Raw genomic sequence first — 18,362 nt, forward strand, 5'->3', positions numbered from 1 at the left:
TAACTGTGCACAGAGATGGTGATTGCAGAAAGTGGCTTTCACTGTTGTGTCAAAGTTGTGAAATGGTAGTATGCAGTTAGACCTGAAATCAGCCTAGGATATAACCAGAAGAGAAAAAAAGGTTCTTGATGGCAGTCAGAAGGACATTTGTGTTTTCTAATCTTACAGTATTTTTTAGAGGGTTATTTTCAGAATTCCCAGATGTGTATTTCTGCTGTCTCCTTTTTTTTTATGAAGACAGCGCCAAGCTTATATTCAGCTTTTTTTCATTCTTTGTTTGATGTACGTTTTTTCAGAACCACTTCTTGTTGAGCTGCTTTTTTTTTTTTTTGACCAAGAAGCAAAGCAAATAGTTACCAAATATGTGATGTGTTGATGGTAGAATGGACAAGGGGGTAATCACCTGATGCTTGAGTCAGGAATAGCATATTCTTAGTGAAGGACAGGGGAGAGATTTCTTCCACATGTTTTTCATGTTTCTGTTTTGTGTGGTTTTCATATTTACCTTTTAGCATGCAGAAAACTCTAGGCTATTTTGGATCTCTTTTTCTAGCTTTTGTTTCTGGTAGTGTGGACAGCAAATGGACTCCATAAAGGTCTTCTGTTTACAGTGGAAGTGATTGCATGTGACTTCCTCCAGTCTATGCTATGGTTCCTTAAATTCTGGTTCACTTTGTTTTTTTTATTGCTGTGTTCCTCTGGCAAAATTTCTGAAACCTAAATATTTACAATAGGCTGTAAGTCTGGTCAATATCTCCATTGTTTAGTTTTTCTATTTAACTGTAATCCTTGTCTCCTTTTGCAGAAATGTTTTCCTATATAGTCTTAGTATTGCCTGCTTTTTTCCTTAGGCATTTTCTTTCAGTCTCTCCACTTTCTTTTTCTTAGGAGATATGGTAGTAATATGGAGTTCTGAGAGAGATGTATTTCCAGTTTTTCTTGCAGCATTTCTTGAGGTGATTCTGTCACATCTGTGGCAGTAAATTCTTTAAATCTTTAGGTTGTTATTTTTTATCCATTTTCACATACCTGGGCCAGAGTATTTACACTGTAGACAGTGAAGGAAGGAATTTGAATAACTGGAAAATGTCCAGTTTGTTTTCTGTCATGGCACAATTTTAGGACTGTGCAACTAGCATGTGTTTGTATCTTGCAGTTGTTAGAAGTTTCACCACTGCCTAAAATACTTATTTATGGGGTGTAAGTGTGGCTTCTGACTGCTTGATTATTAAGTTGCTCCACAATTTTTGTGCAGTTAAATCTTAGCACTAAGGAAGAACAGGTGTATGTGTGGGTGTGGCACTGTTGTGTGTTTTGAAATAATTCTATAGTATTACCAACTAGCATGTGGAAAACTTGACATTAACAGTAATTTAAAAGGATTAAGCACCTAAGTAGAAGATAAAAAGAATCTAAAAGCTCTTTTTCTTGTTGGTCTTTTTAAACAATGTTTTTTCTTTCTGTTTCTAGGTTTTCTCAAATAATGATGAAGCCCTTATTAACAAAAAACTACCCAAAGAACTTCTGTTAAGGTAATTCTACCTAATGTGTTAAGGAGTAAAGACTTGAGGATCATACGCTGCTTATGTGGCTTACAGGCTATCAAGTGCTATTCATTTTTTCTTAAATCTGTTTTGAAACAAATAGTAACATATCTGACTGAATTCTTGTACTTGTCTTTTGGTTAGTCTTGATTTGTTTCAGTGTGTTCAAATGAAAGTGAAAAATGTCATTTAATAGTGATCTTTTCCTTGCATATCAGAAAAAGAAGTGAAATAAAATGTCCAAAAAGCTTTGGTGTACAGAGTAGTCAGCTTTTCCACACTGCACAATGTTTTATCTGTCTGAAGAGCCTATAATCCTTTCTCTAATGTAGTTCACACTCTTCATGTCATGAACTTTGTTATAACAAAATAAAATGTAAATTCAACTTCAAAGCTTTCAAAGAGTCACTGCAGTGAAAAGCGCTGCCTGTTACCATTATTGCCAGTCTGTGTTACATAAGGTAGAACAAACAGGAGGATTTTTCTTAGTGTAGTCACTCGGCTAGTCATAAATTTCATCAGCTTGCTGGTGTGTGAGTAGATCACCTTTGCAGGAGTTGGCTATGACACCAAGACTGGTAAGTTCATCCCATGGTTGAGACATTGATGGATATCTTCATGCTCTCATCTTGTTAAAAGCTGATTTCAGGCAGTGTAAACTGCCAAATGTGGAGATACTGCTTGACTGGGTGTGACCAGAGCTGGAACTGAACCAGCTCAGCCACATCTCTACCTGCATATAGGTTTTGTTACAGCTCACTCTTTTGGAGTGGAGGTGTTCACTTATAATGGTGCACTTACAGCTTATAATGGTGCACTTACAGTGATGGTGCTATTAAAACTGAGCTGCTGATTTTTTCTTAACATACTAAAGAGATGTTTGGGTTAGCTTGTATGTATGTCATTGCTTCTAGTTTAACTTGAAGTGGAAGAATGTCTTAAGTAATGGTATTTTGCATCTTTATCTGAAGAAGGTGCTCGTAAAATATTATGACTTCTTTTAGTGTCTGTACTATCACAGTGCTCTCTTGGTGGTATTAAAGAAGCAGTCTGTTGTTAAAGGAATTGAATTTTAAAAGGGTTTTCATTTTTCTTAAGAAATTTCATATGATGACAGTGTAGTAAGTTAGGCTCATAGAACTGTTTAGAAAATGTGATTAAAAGAGATGTGTCACTGAATGATGCCCTGAACAGAAATTCTAATAACTTTTCTTTGTTGCACTCAATGCCACACATGAACCTCAAGATAAAAGCCAATTTAATATGCTGCCTCCTTAGCAAAGAATCATAACCTGCAAGCACTTCTTTTCTAGCAGTAGGGCACTCCAAATATCTGTGGAAATGACTGTCCTTTTCACTGTTATGGGTGTTAAGTATCTCATTTGTGTAATTCAACATAATTTATTGATGTGCTTTAGACAGTGAAAAGTATCATGTACTGAGATAGTAAAGACATTGTCTTTTGAAAGGACTTGTTGATTATATAGTATGCCTCAGTTTTCACTGTAGAATGAAAATATCTGTGAAACTATACAGATACTAAATTCCTAGATGGTTGTCTATATGTTAATTACATGAGTAGCATCTATAAAATTAATGTATGGAGGTTTACTGTGGGAATTCCTGCATTTAATGTCTAGGTATCAGTTTTTTGAATTGCGTGTTCCCACACCAAATTTGGTAAGTTCTTTAAAATGTTATATAGGAAGTAGTTTATTTGTTTCATTGAGCAGTATGCTTATTCCAACATATATACTATACAGGACATTTTCAGGAACTCAGCAGGAAAAAACCCCATGTGCAAGTAATTGAACAGTGCCAGTAGCTTACCTGTTAGCTCTTGTATTCAGGTTAACTTCTTACAGAGCGACTCAGAGGATATATAGGCTCACCTTGGATTCGACCAGCTGAGAAGGTGATGGAGTTAGGCACTCCCACTATACTATCGTGGCAGTGTTTAGAAAAGCCTTTTGCATGGTTAAAGGATTTCCTGAAGCTGGAATGACACAATAAAATAGCCCAGGCCAAGCATACACAGAACTGATTCAGCCAACCATTTAATTCTTGTGTATGTATATCCTTTTTGTAATTGCACAGTGATCTACCAAAGCAGAATTGCAGCTGTAGCCAGAAGAGTTGATGATCTGAGAAACTGAATTGGGACAAGTCAGCTTTCTCAGTAAAGATCATGACGATCTCATGCTGATTGCTGGGACTTGGGTAATGGTCTGTCCATAACCATAGAGAAATAAAGTCCACATTTCATAACACCCACAGTGCTGTGCTGACCATCAGGGCTTTGGAATGGAGAGGAAGGGGTTGGGTGGGAGAGATGCACTGTAAACCTCCCTTTGAATTTGTGCTGCTGCCGAGACATTCACAAGGCCAGAGGCTGAGCATGTTAGTGGGATGATGGGATGTGGGTCTGAGTTCTCATCCCTACAGAGATAGGGAAATATAGGGGTGCAAACTTGGCTGTCTAAAGGATTTTCCGTAGGGAATTTATGTTCCTGCGCATAAATGCTTTTGTAAGACTAAGCCTGAATGTCTTTCAACACCTAAAACAGTTTATGCTCTTGCTACAACATGTTTTAAAATTGTCTCGCTGTATGGTTATGACATGAGAGATTAAATATTGCTGCACTGAGTGTAATTAATATCCTAATTATTTTTTATATATTAACTATGCAGTCTACCTTTTAATTAAAAGGAGAGTAAACCAGTTGCAGTGGAAACATTTTGCTCACAGTGCCAGAACTGAATAGTAAATACTGTTGAAAATGTCATCAAATGCACTTAGTTTGTTGCTTGCTTATATTGGGTAAGCATGAAACTCTTGGAAAACACTACAGCCCTTTAAAAAAACAAAACAAAACACAAAACCAACATAAAATTTGATGCTTGGAAACAGGGTGGTCAACATCTTGTTACAGATACCTGGAAATTAAATGTAAACACAATTCCTTCTATTGCAAGAATTAGTCTTACTCTCATTTGCATCAAGTATTTAAACTTCTGTAATCTGACTATAACAAGCAATCCATTTTTTTTCCCTCAAATTGAGTAGGTTTTTTCTGATGATAGACTTAGGAAATACTACCACTCTAAAATTTATTGATTTGTTGCTGTATCTGCATACTTTGAAGTTGAACAGAGTAAGCCCTTGGTCTTATACTGCAGTTCTTACCCTTTCTAATTATTATTATTATTAATCTAAACCCAGAATTAGATTGGTAGGTTTAAAGGGCAGTGTCATGTCTCTTGCACATTTTCTACAGAATATCTGCTACACTTGCAAATAAATGACTGAAACCCGTGGCTTCTCCGGCAAGAAGCTCATTTGAAAGGGTACAAAACCAGAGATTATTTGTTCCTTCTCAAGTAGACTCAGATAACTGGGCAGAGGAGGAAGAGGATATCTGACTAATATGGACAGTGGTGGTTTTGAAGAAGACTGGTTATGCTTTGAGGTAGGTAGAATAGCTTGGATGGAGAGAGGGAGGAGTTTCATTTGTAATGGGCATTTATTTCTATTTGTGAAATTGTAGTTTGTATTTTTTTTTCCTGTGGAAGAAATAAGATGCTTCTAAAAACTTCAAACTAAAAGAAAAATGATCACCCCTGTTAGCTGTTGCAGTGCTATTAGTTTGCCAGTTGGCAAGGAACGCTCTTCCCCTCTGCTCCTATATATTACAAGTGAAAGGTTGAGTAAGAATCCTGCAGAGGTATTATAAATCATGTCATTTAAACAAAGTTTTCAAACAACTGTAGCTTTTTTTTTTTTTCTTAGTGTATGCGTTTATGGAAAAGCATCATTTAATTATACAGTACATTAGTTGTGGATTTGCATTGGTGTCTGAAGCTAATAAATTCATATCTATCATCAGAAGAATCAGAAATCAATTCAGAGATAGACTATTGTAATTTTAATGGTAACAACTTTTCCAGTAAGATGTCACAGCCTTGAAGATTATAACATTTTTCTTTTTTTCCTTGTAAATTGCTGGAAAAAATGGATTTTTAAAGTTACAGTATGATTTTGAAGAGCATTGGAAACAAAAATCTTAAGTTTTCAACAACTTCCAACAGCTTCCAAAAAAATTTTTTTGTGTTTTGTGCTTGATAAAAAGTAATAATACATGTTTGCAAATAGAGGGTATAGCAGTACTTTAGACGTGTAGGACAGATGATACCATTTGTTCATTTGTATTTTAACTGTTAACATTCTGTGCTATATGTTTTTTCACAAAAATGGCAAGCTTCAGAAACAGATGTTTCTTCCTTTCAGCCACTTGAACCATTTTCAGTTCCTTTCTGCCTACAAAGTACCAACTTCATAAATTATACCAGAAATGTAGAAGCTATTATGAGTTCTTCTATAAACCATACTTATTGGGTACATGTACTTGAATAATAGACCTTACTCATCAGGCTCAAAGTTTGAGTGTTCAATTGAATTTGAAAGAGGATAAGCAAAGTTTTGGAACTTGAATTGGGAGAGGAACCCAGGAGTTGTGTTCCAGCAGGAGCTTTTCTTGTATGCAAGAATATGCAGCTTGCAAGTTGGCTAATGAAGTATTGTGTATGTTTTCATGTTTCTGCTTTTATTACTGCACACTGCTTTTTACTCAGCTTTTAGTGTGCTCATTATTGTAGAGAAGATGAATTAGTGGAATTAGTGAAGTCAAACAGTATTTGATATATTTGAAGTCATGCTTTACCATCTGTATACTTAGTTGTAGGGGAAATAGAAGAGGAATATAGCAAAGATTACAACAAGAAATTGTCATAATTCCCATGGTATTTCTTAGCTAGGTGCTGTATGTACTTAAATGGCCCACAGCTGCTGTAAAATTTGGCTGCTGTATGCTGTAGCATACGAAGTATTGACTAGTGAGTCAAAGAAATGAAAAATATAAACTTGTGTCTGGAACTGTTCTTAGTTGGTAAGAATTTTGTAAGCAGACAAACAGTTGCAATTATTTTTGAAGGGAGGGAGAAATTCTATCATCTCAGACATGATTAATTTTCCCCCCTTCAAGGATTTGTATAATTAAATAGGGCAGTATTTCACCCTGAGTAGCAAAGACTGCTGTTCAGTGTTTGACAATCTCAGGAAAACATTACAGTTTTATAATGCACATGCAGTCTTTTATTTTGATTTTGGACCATGTTTTGCATCTCTTTGAAGTCGTCTACAGTAGTCTGCCAAGCAATTACAATATGGCTATTTAGAATCAGAAACAACCACATTGATACAAGTACATGAACTGCATTCATACATATTATGAACCAAATTGATTGTATAGAAGTTGCTTATGCAAGTAAAACTTACTTCCTTTTCGCCTATTTACACAAATCTATGGTTTCTGTAAAGGGAAGTCTAATAGTGCCTTGTACAACTTCCATTAAGCAAGTCCTTTGATTTAGCATGCCTGAAATACATCCGTTCAAAGAATTAGTGCAGAGCAGCTACAACACTCCAGTCTCACGCTGACTACTCAGTATAGAAAACTCCTTTGTATAAGAATAAGGGAAACATAGTTTTTAATAAGAAATATGGAGACAATGTTTAAGGAAGCAAGTAAGAACAATGGGACTGATAACAGCATAATATCAAATCCAGACTCATGCCTGTGGAGTCATATGCTCATTTCCAGTGATCCTTCCCTCCAAAAAAGCGATCAGAAAACCAACCAAGCAAGTGATCAGAATGAACCACAGGCACAGTTCACGGCCAAGATAAAGCCTCTGAAAGGTAATTAAATATTTTGATCTTTAACCAGGGAAATAACAGAATTATAATTCCTTAGGACTATTTAAGACTTGGTGGGTGTTTTCAGAATTCTTATGTGCTTTAGCATCGATTGATAAATAACATCACACTACTATTTTCATTCGTCTTAACATGATTTACCCAATGTTAAAATGGATAGTCTTTTAGTTTCCCTGTACCTTCAGCCTTCAAGGTAGTGTATCTAACCTCAAATATACACTGAGAATACAAGAAGTTGCAGTTTTCTGATTAATCAGTTTTTATCAGAAAATTTTCCAATTATTCTGAAGTGGAACTAGGTTTTAAAACTTTACAGTGATTTATCTCAAGTTCAGAACAGAACCTGTGCTCTGATAAAACTAAAGACTCAATAACTTGGTGGTCAGCGTACCCCCTTCAGAATATGGAAGACGTCTCATGTTGACCTTTTTTTTTTTTTTTTTATACTGCTACATGTATTGTTTGCCTGCTTATGAAATTCTTACCAAGATCAACTCCAGATGCAACTTCATATTTTTCAGTACTTTGTCTCACCAGTCAGCACTTCATACGCATTTTCTGGCTTCTTTTTATGAGATGTTGAACATTTGCAAATGATTATATGATCAATTAAGTTTGGCCTTTTGAAATTGGAGGAGGTAGCTGCCATCCTCTATTTAAGATGTTTAAGTGATTTGGTTTTGTTAACCAACAAATAAATGCAAGAGTAAGCTTAAAGCTTAATGTTTTGGGCAGAGAGGTTTCAGATGGAATTCCTTTAAAAATGGGAGAGGCTGCTATAAGAACAGAAGCAGCAAATTGCATGCTGGTGCTCTTGTACACGGTGTTAATGAGGAAGGGGAGATACAGGAATGAAAGGGTTTTTTTTGTCAAGGTGCTGAATAAATCTTTAATGTTTCTGCTTGAACAGTTGGGACTTTGTTATAAATGGGGTGCTTCAGCATTACCTGATTCAAGTATGGACATTATCTCTCAGTAAGAACATGCTTGTGACAAAGGATTAGTCATACTGGAGCAAACAAAAGTAAATAGCAAGCATTTGAAGCAGGAGTAACAGCTAAAGGGGATATAGAAATGACTTACACAATTCTTGGAATCGCATGTTACCATTTATTTTGTTTCATTGTTTTATTTGCTATTAAGCTTCTCGTTAGAATCTGTTCTTTAACTAATGAGGACTTAATTCCATTTAGAACCTTATTTACCTTGAAACTGGAATCTTATTTAAACTCCGGCTCTTGATTAACAAATTCTCAAAGCCAAATGTTCAGAAGTATCAGTGACATAAAGAAGTCATGCTTTTTATATGAAATTTTGGGAGGCAGAGAGGAAAATGTTCTTCCTCATTTCCAGGCAAAAGCTGCCATCAAAACATAAAGACAATTCAAAAGATACTCTAACTCCCTACAAATAAGAACATTTTTCATTTTGTCAAAATATTGATACTAGACAGTTTAAATAAGAATACCAAATACTTACACCTTTTTTTTGCCTGTAACTCTTGGAAGTATTTACAGAAGAGATGAGCTTTCTTATCTGTGTCTTCCTGAGGCAGACACAGGCATCAGGAAGAGAAGTCTTTTGTTCCGAGTCAATCTCCAGGCCAGTAGCAGAGCTACAGGCTAGAGCAAGTCTGCCAAATCTTGGTCCAGCAACTAACCAAAGTTTCCATAACCTTTATGGCTGTAGTGGTCATGGAGCATTCCTAGGCTGCATACCACTAGTGCACTGTGTTATTTTTCCACATCTCTACCTAGCCACTAGTATGCAGGGTGGGTATAGTTGATTTTTTTATTGTTTGGTGCCCAGACTATATAATCCCTTCACTTGTTGGGAAAAAACAGACCACAGGATGGTTGAAATGGCCAGCAGGTTGGATTGAGACACTGGACTGCAAGTTAAACCACTCTGAACTAATTACTAGGCTAACTGCTTTTATTTAGTAAGATGTGTTATATAAGTTGCCAAATCTGAACTTCATAAAATTGCATCACAAAAATAAAATCTATATTCAAAAAATTATGAAAAAGCTGAGGTTGGAAGTAAACTCTGGAGATCTAGTCCAGCTTCCCTGCTGAAAGAAGGGTCAGCTGGAGCAAGGTTGTTCTTGGCATTGTCCAGTGGAGTTTTGAATATCTCAAAGCATAGAGACTTGATGAACTCTCTAAGTCAGCCTGGTCTGATGTTTGACAACACTCTCAGGAAAAAAAAAAAAAAAAGTTCTAAGTGGAATTTCTGTATTTCAGTTTATGTTCATTGCTTCTTTTCTGTCACTGGACACTACTGAGAAGAGCCTATCCTCTTTAGTCCCTCCCATTGGATATTTCTACACACTGATAAGTTCCCCCCCCAGTCTTCTCTTTGGAGGCATGTTCAGTGTGGTGCTCGCCAGAACCCCCAAGTCCTTTTCTGCAAAGCTGCCTTTGAGTCATTCAGCCCCCAGCCTGTATGGGTGCATGAGGTATCTTCCCCAGGCTCTGTCTCCTTTCATGGATTCCTGTCTGCCCATAAGTAGTAATTAATTTCTCATTTATCAGGTGCTCTTCTGTAAATTAGAAATCTTCTGCTGAGCTGCATTTTTCTTTACAGCATTCTGTATGTTGGCTGATGCCCCACCTTCCCCTGCCTCGGCCTCTGCTCTAGATAAGAGCATCTCTAGCTAAAACTTCAATAAAAATCCTGCTAATTCAGCTAGGGAGTCATGAGCTGCAACATGTAGGCTTCAAGAAATTATGGAACGTTGTAGCACATGCAGCACTTATAAGAAGTGATTAAACTGGACAATCCATAGGGCTTTTAAAGTTAGAAATCTAGATTATCCCCCTCTGTAAATACTCCAATTTAGGAAGTCATGAAGGATGTTGTGGAAACATTGATGGGCGTGACAGATGAGTTTGGGGGTGTTGACAGTCCTCTTAGCATACCACCACTTCATTTCTAGGTAAAGCACATGGCATGCCTCATCTTTTTGTTTGAAAGATAGGATTTGGTCTTTAATGAATATTGTCTTGGGAAAGGAAAAAGATGATTTTTGTTTAAAAAAGACAGCAAACTCATAGTAAAGAAAGGATTCTGAAACTTTCTACTTCAGCTTCCCTTTTGAAAGCATCACAGTGAGATTCCAAACTGGTATTATTAAAGATTTAATGATGTTAAATATTAAGATTCTTTTCTTGTAAGAGTTGTTACAGTTTTTCTGCTTAAAATTCTTGTGTCTTGCTATTGTATGAATCGGCATAACCAGTGCAATGAGGCGATTGCTCAAAATTGTTAGGTCACCAGCCATTTTGAGTGAAACAGAGCTAAGCAAGGACGCCGAAACTGATTCTAGCATATATATGAACTTTTGTGAAACATTAGATAAAACCTGTTTCATGGGTTGAACTTTTCTTGGACGCTTACTGTATGTAAGTTTTGTGTTTGGGTCTTTAACTTGACTTCTTAAAGGTTACAAAAACATGACCTTTTAAGCTCCATTACACATCCATAATATCTGAGTAAATATAAATCAGAGGTGCAACAGGGATATATTCATGTGCTGTCTTCTGGATTTCACTTTCAGACTAAAGTTACTCTATGGTTTGTATAATGTAGCTACATCTATCAGCTACGTAAATGACCCTGCAAAACAAATTACCTTGTAATGTAGTTACATACATTCTTTATGTTTGATGGTAAATTAAACAGACCTGGCCCTTCTTGAATTTATTGTTGGGCATTTTGTTTCAAATACTAAAAGAATTAGGTACTGAAAATTTTGCTGTTGTTACCTATGTTCATACTTTACAAATCAGCAATATTATTTTTTAAGGAGTAATATTAAAGTAGTGTATAGGCCATAAAAAGTTAGATGCTGCCCTGTAACTATAAAATGAATTCAGCAGAGCTGATTGTAGAAAAAGCTGACTTCTTTTTCAAATCAAATAGATGTTAGGCATCCTGTAGACAGCTTGTGCTTTTGCAATTGCTAATATTTATGTAAGGATTGTGTAGCAATAAGCATCTTGGCAAAAGAAAAGGAGGTTTGGCTTGTAAAGAAATGCTTTTTGGTGCCATGTTTCTTATTGAAAGACTTGCTATGTCGTTCTGCTGAGAAAGGCATCTTAGACTGAGTAGTTTACAAGTAGAAATTGCAGGGGCAAAAGTTACTGGAAAATTTCGGAGTGTCTCGCACAGTTTCTAGTTTAAGTGCTTTACTTCATGAAGTAGCACTTCCCTAGTAAAAAGGGATTTATTTTAATAATTGACCTGGAAGATCAAGCATTTAATGAGTCAATGAATGTGTGCTTCATGTAGAAAGTGGTGTTTGTGACATGCTACTGAAAACAAACCTGACAGAAATGGGCTAAAAGATACTTTTTTTCTTAATAGAAAATAGTCATACTCCTTAGGCTTTTAATATGCCTCAGTATTTACATTTCCAAGACAAGTATTATTATGTGTTTTTATTGAATAAGGTATTACTGGAATTTACCAATGGAGCAGGTTCCTACCTGCAAAGTTGGTGAAGTTTGGAAGTACACCAACACTCGTATTGTTAATTGAATCATACAGATCTAAATCTATGCATGCAAAATTCTACTTTTGCAGATTACAGCTGTGAATTATTCAGCTTATCTGTGTGTTTTCTAGCCTACATATTTTACTGTAGTGTTTGTACATACTGCTGGACTACAGTTATCAGTGAGATGCCTCATACCTCAGTAGGGTGTTTAGTAAAATGAGGGATGAAGGGAGAAGAGAAACCTTCCACATATAAAGAATTGTAATAAAGTTTTGTATTTACTGAACAGGATGTTTTAGAATAAATACAAGACAGCTTCTACGGTGGTTCTGAGACTTTGCAACTGCATGCATTCAAATGTTACGTGTTCTGAGAGTGGCTAATGCTCTTTTCCCCTGTCACTTGTTAACAGAGTATGCTTGGGCATTCTTCCAGAAAATTCTGAGAAAAACCTACTAAAAGAAGAAAATAAAATCTGTGAATGCTGTACTTTGTCTCTCTGTGATACTTTTTCATGTGTGTAGGCTTTGCTCTTCCGTATTGCATTTCCATTCTAATAGAATGTAAAGGACTTTCATGAGAGTGGGTTTTCTATGCAAGGAATTGTACAAATCAATAATTTAGTCCCTTCCTTAAGAAGTTCATAGTCTAGAATGGGGAAGACATGACAAATTTGTCGTGTGCTTTTTTTGTAACAACTGGAGGGTGTGGTAAAGTTGAAAGGATCTTCTGAGCAGATGGGATGATGGGATGTCTTCAGTCAGGCATTTCACATCCTTATTATTTTGTTTTTCATTCTGATACAGTTTGTCGCCATTCTTTGTGTGCAAAATCACTATAAATATAAGACGTCAAAAATCAAAGTTCTGAAATATTACTGACTTGTGAATGAAATTCTTAAAAAAAACTCTTAACTTACGAAACATTTTAGAAATTATCAGGCATTTATGTCATACCAAATTTTGGGGTTTGGGCCAAAAATTCCAGAAGTCACAGTATATGTGTGTGGTCCTTTATGTATTTTGTTATCCACTTATATCTATCCATATAGTATTGTCACGTCCCGCTCAGATGAGGGGGACAAGTGACTCAGATTCGTAAATCCCCAATTGGAACGGACAACAAGTCTCCAAGTTCAAGCATTTATTAACTACCTACGGTGTACTAATTGAACACATGATAATTGGCTAAGTACAGAGCAAGTTGTGGCAAGCAATATAATATGCTTTGCATTTCTTAATAGAAAAAGGAAAAGAGGGAGATAGAGGGAATGGGGGGAATACAGATCACCGGTCTGGGTTCCTGCGCTGATCCCGCCGGCAAGGGTTCCAGGAGACAGCTGTCTTTTTTGCTGGCATCCATCTTCGCTTCACTGCTCTCTCCAGACGGCCGGGGGGGGGGGGGGGGGCGTGTGCCAGGGAGAGGGGGTCAGAGAGAGAGCGAGTCCTTTCTTCTCCCCTTTGATTTATACCCACTTTCCTTGGGTCCGTCCCCTAGGTCGACCCACAGACCTACGTATCCCATGTACGGGGAGGGGTAAGGTGTTTCATGGGATGATGTAATTAGCATGATCATGTTAGCCCTCGTTAGCATATTGAGGGGCGTTAACTTTAATATGCATTTCATGGATAGTGAAGCAAAGTTCATTCACCGGACACATGGCCCTTGAAATTTGCCCAGGTGCCCCAGAGGAGAGCCGTCCTGTCTCCACAGGGCTCTGTCCCCCAGCTACATCAGGCAGTGTTATCAGCTTTGGCCTCCACAGAATGCACCCTGTGACTCAGAGTTTTGTCTTGCGAGTGTTTGAGGCATTTCTTCAATCAGTCTCAACTTTTGCTTTTCCAGGCTGTTTGTCTTAGTTTCTCACAGGCCTGGTTTCTCGTCTCTCACAAGTATTTTATCAAAATACTTAAAATGAGTAGTTGCCAGGCCATTACGCAAAAGCTTGTTCCTTATGGGATCAAATTTGGAAGGACTTTACAAAGGTGAGAGAGAAGCAGTTTGACTCTTGCATCACTGCGTAGGTGATATACGGTACAATGCTGGGGACTTGAGAGATAGCTGTTTCTTTCCGTGGCTCCATGGGGAGGGACACAAAATATTAAGAGTTCGCCATCTCAGCGTTTGGAAAGACACAGGACAGTATGTTCATAGCACGCAGAAATAATGAAGCGTGTGTGGAAATACATGGGAAGATGATGGAGACTGTAGATCATCACTTTTTGTAGTTGGCACGACCATATAAATTACAGTGAAAATGCCTTAAAATGGTGCTTTAGGAGGTCTGTGGCCCTCTTATGCTAAGTTTTGGTGAGTCTTGGGTATCAAGAAAATTCCAGAAGACTAGAAGAATACAAAACCCGACTGCAACACTTAACAAGGCAAGGGAGAGATGACCAGAAATATCAGCCTCATATTCAGTATGCAGTGGAAAAACTCACCATAGATTTGTTTGATAGAAAATCGAGAGGGAGGAATATAACTGAAAGTTGTTGTGGTTTTCTGGAAAATAAGTGATTGGACAGTATCATTCCTTGAGGATTAAACAATCAAATGGCTTTACCAACCAAAATTGTATGTTTAACTGAAGCATTTGAATTTTAAAATGAAAATGTCAAATGTTAAAGTAGCACCCTGTGTGTGTGCAGTATATGAATGCATGTTAAAGGGATTCAGGATTGGTTAACAGCTGTTGCAACAATCGACAGGTAGGCCAGTAGGCTTTTAATTTAATGCTTTGGAAGTCACTGGAGATAGAAGTTAAAGATGACAGCAAAAGACCTGTAGCTGAAAACTACTGGGAAGAAAAAGCACTCATAAGGAAGTCCAAATAACATGATAAACTGGGATGTTTTCAGTCAAGATTAATTTTACAGATTAATTTTATCTAGATAGATATACAGGACTAGGTAATGCTACAGAAAGAGCTGTGTTCTGGAGCGTGTACTCTCAGAAGAGGATGTGAGTGTGAAATGGGTAAGATAGTGTAAGATTTTTGTCTGGTGCTGTGTCAAAAAGGCTGTTAACGGTGGCCTGAAATGGTTCTGAAAATGCGGGTAGTGGAATCGTACTTTATGTCTGTGTAGAGCTTTGTTGATACAAACAAATTTTTTAACGCTGCACATGTTTCTGATGTCATGAAGAAACATACTGGAAAAATGAAGAATGTGCAGGGGAAATGAGATTGAAAGAACTAAAGTTGTTAAAAAGAGGAATTAAAGATGACATGATAAGTGGCTTTAAAACTTGATGAGGAGAAAGTACTAACTGCTAAAGCACTCTTTAATTTGGTGAAGAAAAGTAGGAAAAAGCATAAAGCTGGAAGTTCGCCTTATTTCCAAGGTGAATGTCTGACATTTTAACAGAGTGATTAACCAGTGGAACAAACTAGCAGAGAAGGTGATGATTTTCCATCTCCTGAAGGTTTTCAAATCAAGAATAGATGCTTTTCTGGAAGTCAGGCTTTAGCCAAATGCAAGTTTACTATAGAGGAGTTGAGGAACTGTGAGCTTGTACAACCCTTTGTGCCTCTGGTATGAAGCTCATGTATTGCTGCGGGTACTGTTAACTTTGAAAGATCTCCAAGGCCAAACTCATGAGGCCTCTGTCCAGAGTGGTATGTGCCATGGGATGAAAAGTCTCAAAGAGCTCTGATTGTTGGTAAGTGGATTCTCCTTCTTAAGCTTGATACAGGATTACTATGGAGAATTTAATAGCTTGGGGTACCAGAAATCAGAATAGATGATCCTAAACTTTACTGTGGTTCTACTAACTTAATTTCCAGTTTCCCTGTAGTAATCCCTGCCAAAGACTTAAGTGGAAATTAATCCTGCTGCTGGCTACATTAGCTTCCATCTATGTAGCTATGGTCATAGAGGATAGAAGTGCTATACAACCATCAGCTGATGTTCGTGGTAGCTTTTTCCACTTCTTAAAATTACAAGTGCCTGTCTCTTGAAGACTTTAAAGTCTTTTAAATACTTTAAATTACTTTAGAGTCTTGTGTCTTGTTGGCTAGTTTCCCTGACTGGGAAGTATTTGCTAGTAGCTCTGTGGGACTGCAAGGAGAGAAGCAAGTGTGTGTTAGTGGTGTGCACAGAAGACTGTACTATAGAGGGTAAATAAATAGAAAAGCATAGAAAAAATGTTTTCAAGCAAGTTGGCAAAATGACTCTTCAGAATTGTAAGAGAATTTACTGGCATCTCTTACCTATCATAGTATTTATTTGCATAATAATCATTCTCATTTTGCTGGGTTATAGAGCATCCTAATGTCGTTATCTATTTTGGTAGGGACAACTTGAGCTGCCTTGCAAGAAAGTTTCTTTTTTAGATCAAAGATTAAGACCTAAAAGCATCATGAATGTTTACACTTAGTAAAATACTTCTCCTTTTAACATAAAATGACCACCTTCAGTTTTGATTTTTTTTTAAAAAGTCACTTAGTACAGAATGGAGTAAAAATGCATACATCTGTTCTGCATTTGATTTTAATTTACTTTTTTAGAAGAAATCATGCATCAACATAAATCTCTTAACAGCAATAAACAATCAAACATGAAGACAGACTGCCAGACATCTCGGAATAGTGGGGGTGTATAAAATACACTTTCTTCAACATCTTATAATTTCTTCTGTTGTTTCTTATTTCAGTAGAACTTTGATACATCACTTCTGAAGCATGTCACGTTCTTCATTTAGGCAAGAGTATTGTATCATGAAATGGTTTTGTCACAGCCCTTCCTTTCTTCATTACAAATAATTTAGAAATCTGTCTTTTGTGCTTCACCTTCTATGAATCTGAGATAACCCTCTGATTCCACTCCTACACTGGTGCTATGAGGAAGCTTCTGCAAGCCAAGAAGCTTTTGCAGCAATCGAGCATAATCTCCACACCCTCATCTTCTGCCCTTTGCCTCATAGCGGGTGGGAAAGGTGACTTCAGGAGAAGGGTTCATGGTGGGTCATTGGTATAAACGCTGCTCTTGAGAGAGAATGCAGCGCTCATCCGAATGGTCCCGTAATCTTGCTGAGCACATTGTGTGCTTTGTGCATAAAATGCTGCTAAGTCTCTTAAAGTGGGCAGGCCTCAGAATGGATGTTCAAATGGCAAAATAGATGCTATCAAAATAAATGCTATCACCAGGGTTTTATAAGTTGTTTCATAGTTTCTGAGAATGTCTGTCCTTCTGTTTGCATGGCTAATAGTTTTTTTGAGAAAATGTATTACTGTACAGCAAAAAAGAGAAAGTATTTTCATGGGTTAATGAAATACTGGAAAACTGATATCTGAAGTGATCATAATAAACATAACAGCCTTCTGGACATTTAAGAAGTACTTTTATTGACTTACATTTTTTGACTCTTACACAGCTAAAAATCACAGCGCCTAAGATGTAGGCATTCATTTTGAGCTCTTGCTTTAGATTTCCACTTGGAAAACAGTAACCAGAATTTTACATGATTAAATTAAGCATATCTTACCAGTTGTTTGCTCTTCAGTGTTAACATCTCACTATTTGATGAAATTATTACTACTGTTCATTTTTCTGATGACTGAAAAAGTCCATTGGCGAGCAGGTAACAGTTTATAAATGAGTTACAGTAACATCTTTCATATCTTTCATTCTCTGTAATAGAAAATTATTCTGGAATAGGATCTATGTTTTCTGCTTAAGCTAATTATTGATTTTTATTTTTTTTTTCTGAGAACATCCTTTGAACCAATTTCATTGTTGTTTGGAAACAGTATTTAGCGAAATTCTTTTTGACAGTGAAAAATTTCTTTCACAAAACTGTTAAAGAGTTGGCAGCCTTGAGGAATTGGTTCCATGATCAGAATAGTAATGCTAAATTTTTGATGGTAGTTTTTTCCTTGTAGAGTAAATTAAAACAAAATTAAAAACAGATAGTGACTGTGTTAAACTTCGTAGTCACTGTGAAACTCCTTTAGAAATTTGAGTCTTTGTTCTTTGTGTTAGTACTTAGATTCTTGAACTCGAATTTATCTATGTACTTTTTATCTATATTTTATCTATATATTATCTATATATTTTCATTTCTTACTCTTTTCCAGCCTCTAAAATCTTCACCTGTATTTGTGTAAGTTATTTATTTGATTGTAGCACAATTAAAGGTATATAAGCTAGTTTCTCTGAATTAAAAAGAAGAAAAAAGTTTGTTATCATTCATACACATTTGGGTAGTAAGGAGGGGGAAACAGAAAATAGGAGGAAACAGAAAATAGGAGAAGCACCTGCTAGTTCTAATATGTTGGTGTTGACTGTATTAAATCATAGCTATGATACTATTCCGTGAGTCTCAGTAAGCGAAATAATTTGGTAAAACACTCATACTGCATTTAACTTGCCTCTTGTATAACTGGTGTCTTTACATAGTACTACATACTGTGAATCCCTGTATTAGTCTGAATTTATAATAAAACATTTTAATTGTCATTCTTTTCCTTTCTTCCCAGAGTATTTTCTTTCTTGGACATAGTTACTTTGTGTCGATGTGCACAAGTTTCCAAGGTATG

At 36.6% G+C, this 18,362-nt stretch overlaps 1 protein-coding gene across 1 annotated transcript in view; it reads left to right on the top strand.

Moving 5' to 3' along the window:
* Window positions 1–18,362, top strand: part of FBXL2 (F-box and leucine rich repeat protein 2) — a 58,658-nt gene that overhangs the window by 14,338 nt on the left and 25,958 nt on the right. The window contains exons 2-3 of the mRNA XM_074900714.1: window positions 1,471–1,532; window positions 18,303–18,357. Coding sequence (XP_074756815.1) covers window positions 1,471–1,532; window positions 18,303–18,357 — 117 coding nt within the window. The remainder of the gene's footprint in view (window positions 1–1,470; window positions 1,533–18,302; window positions 18,358–18,362) is intronic.

Source organism: Athene noctua, chromosome 2 (assembly GCF_965140245.1).
Source record: "Athene noctua chromosome 2, bAthNoc1.hap1.1, whole genome shotgun sequence".
In the NCBI taxonomy this organism is placed as follows: Eukaryota; Metazoa; Chordata; class Aves; order Strigiformes; family Strigidae; genus Athene; species Athene noctua.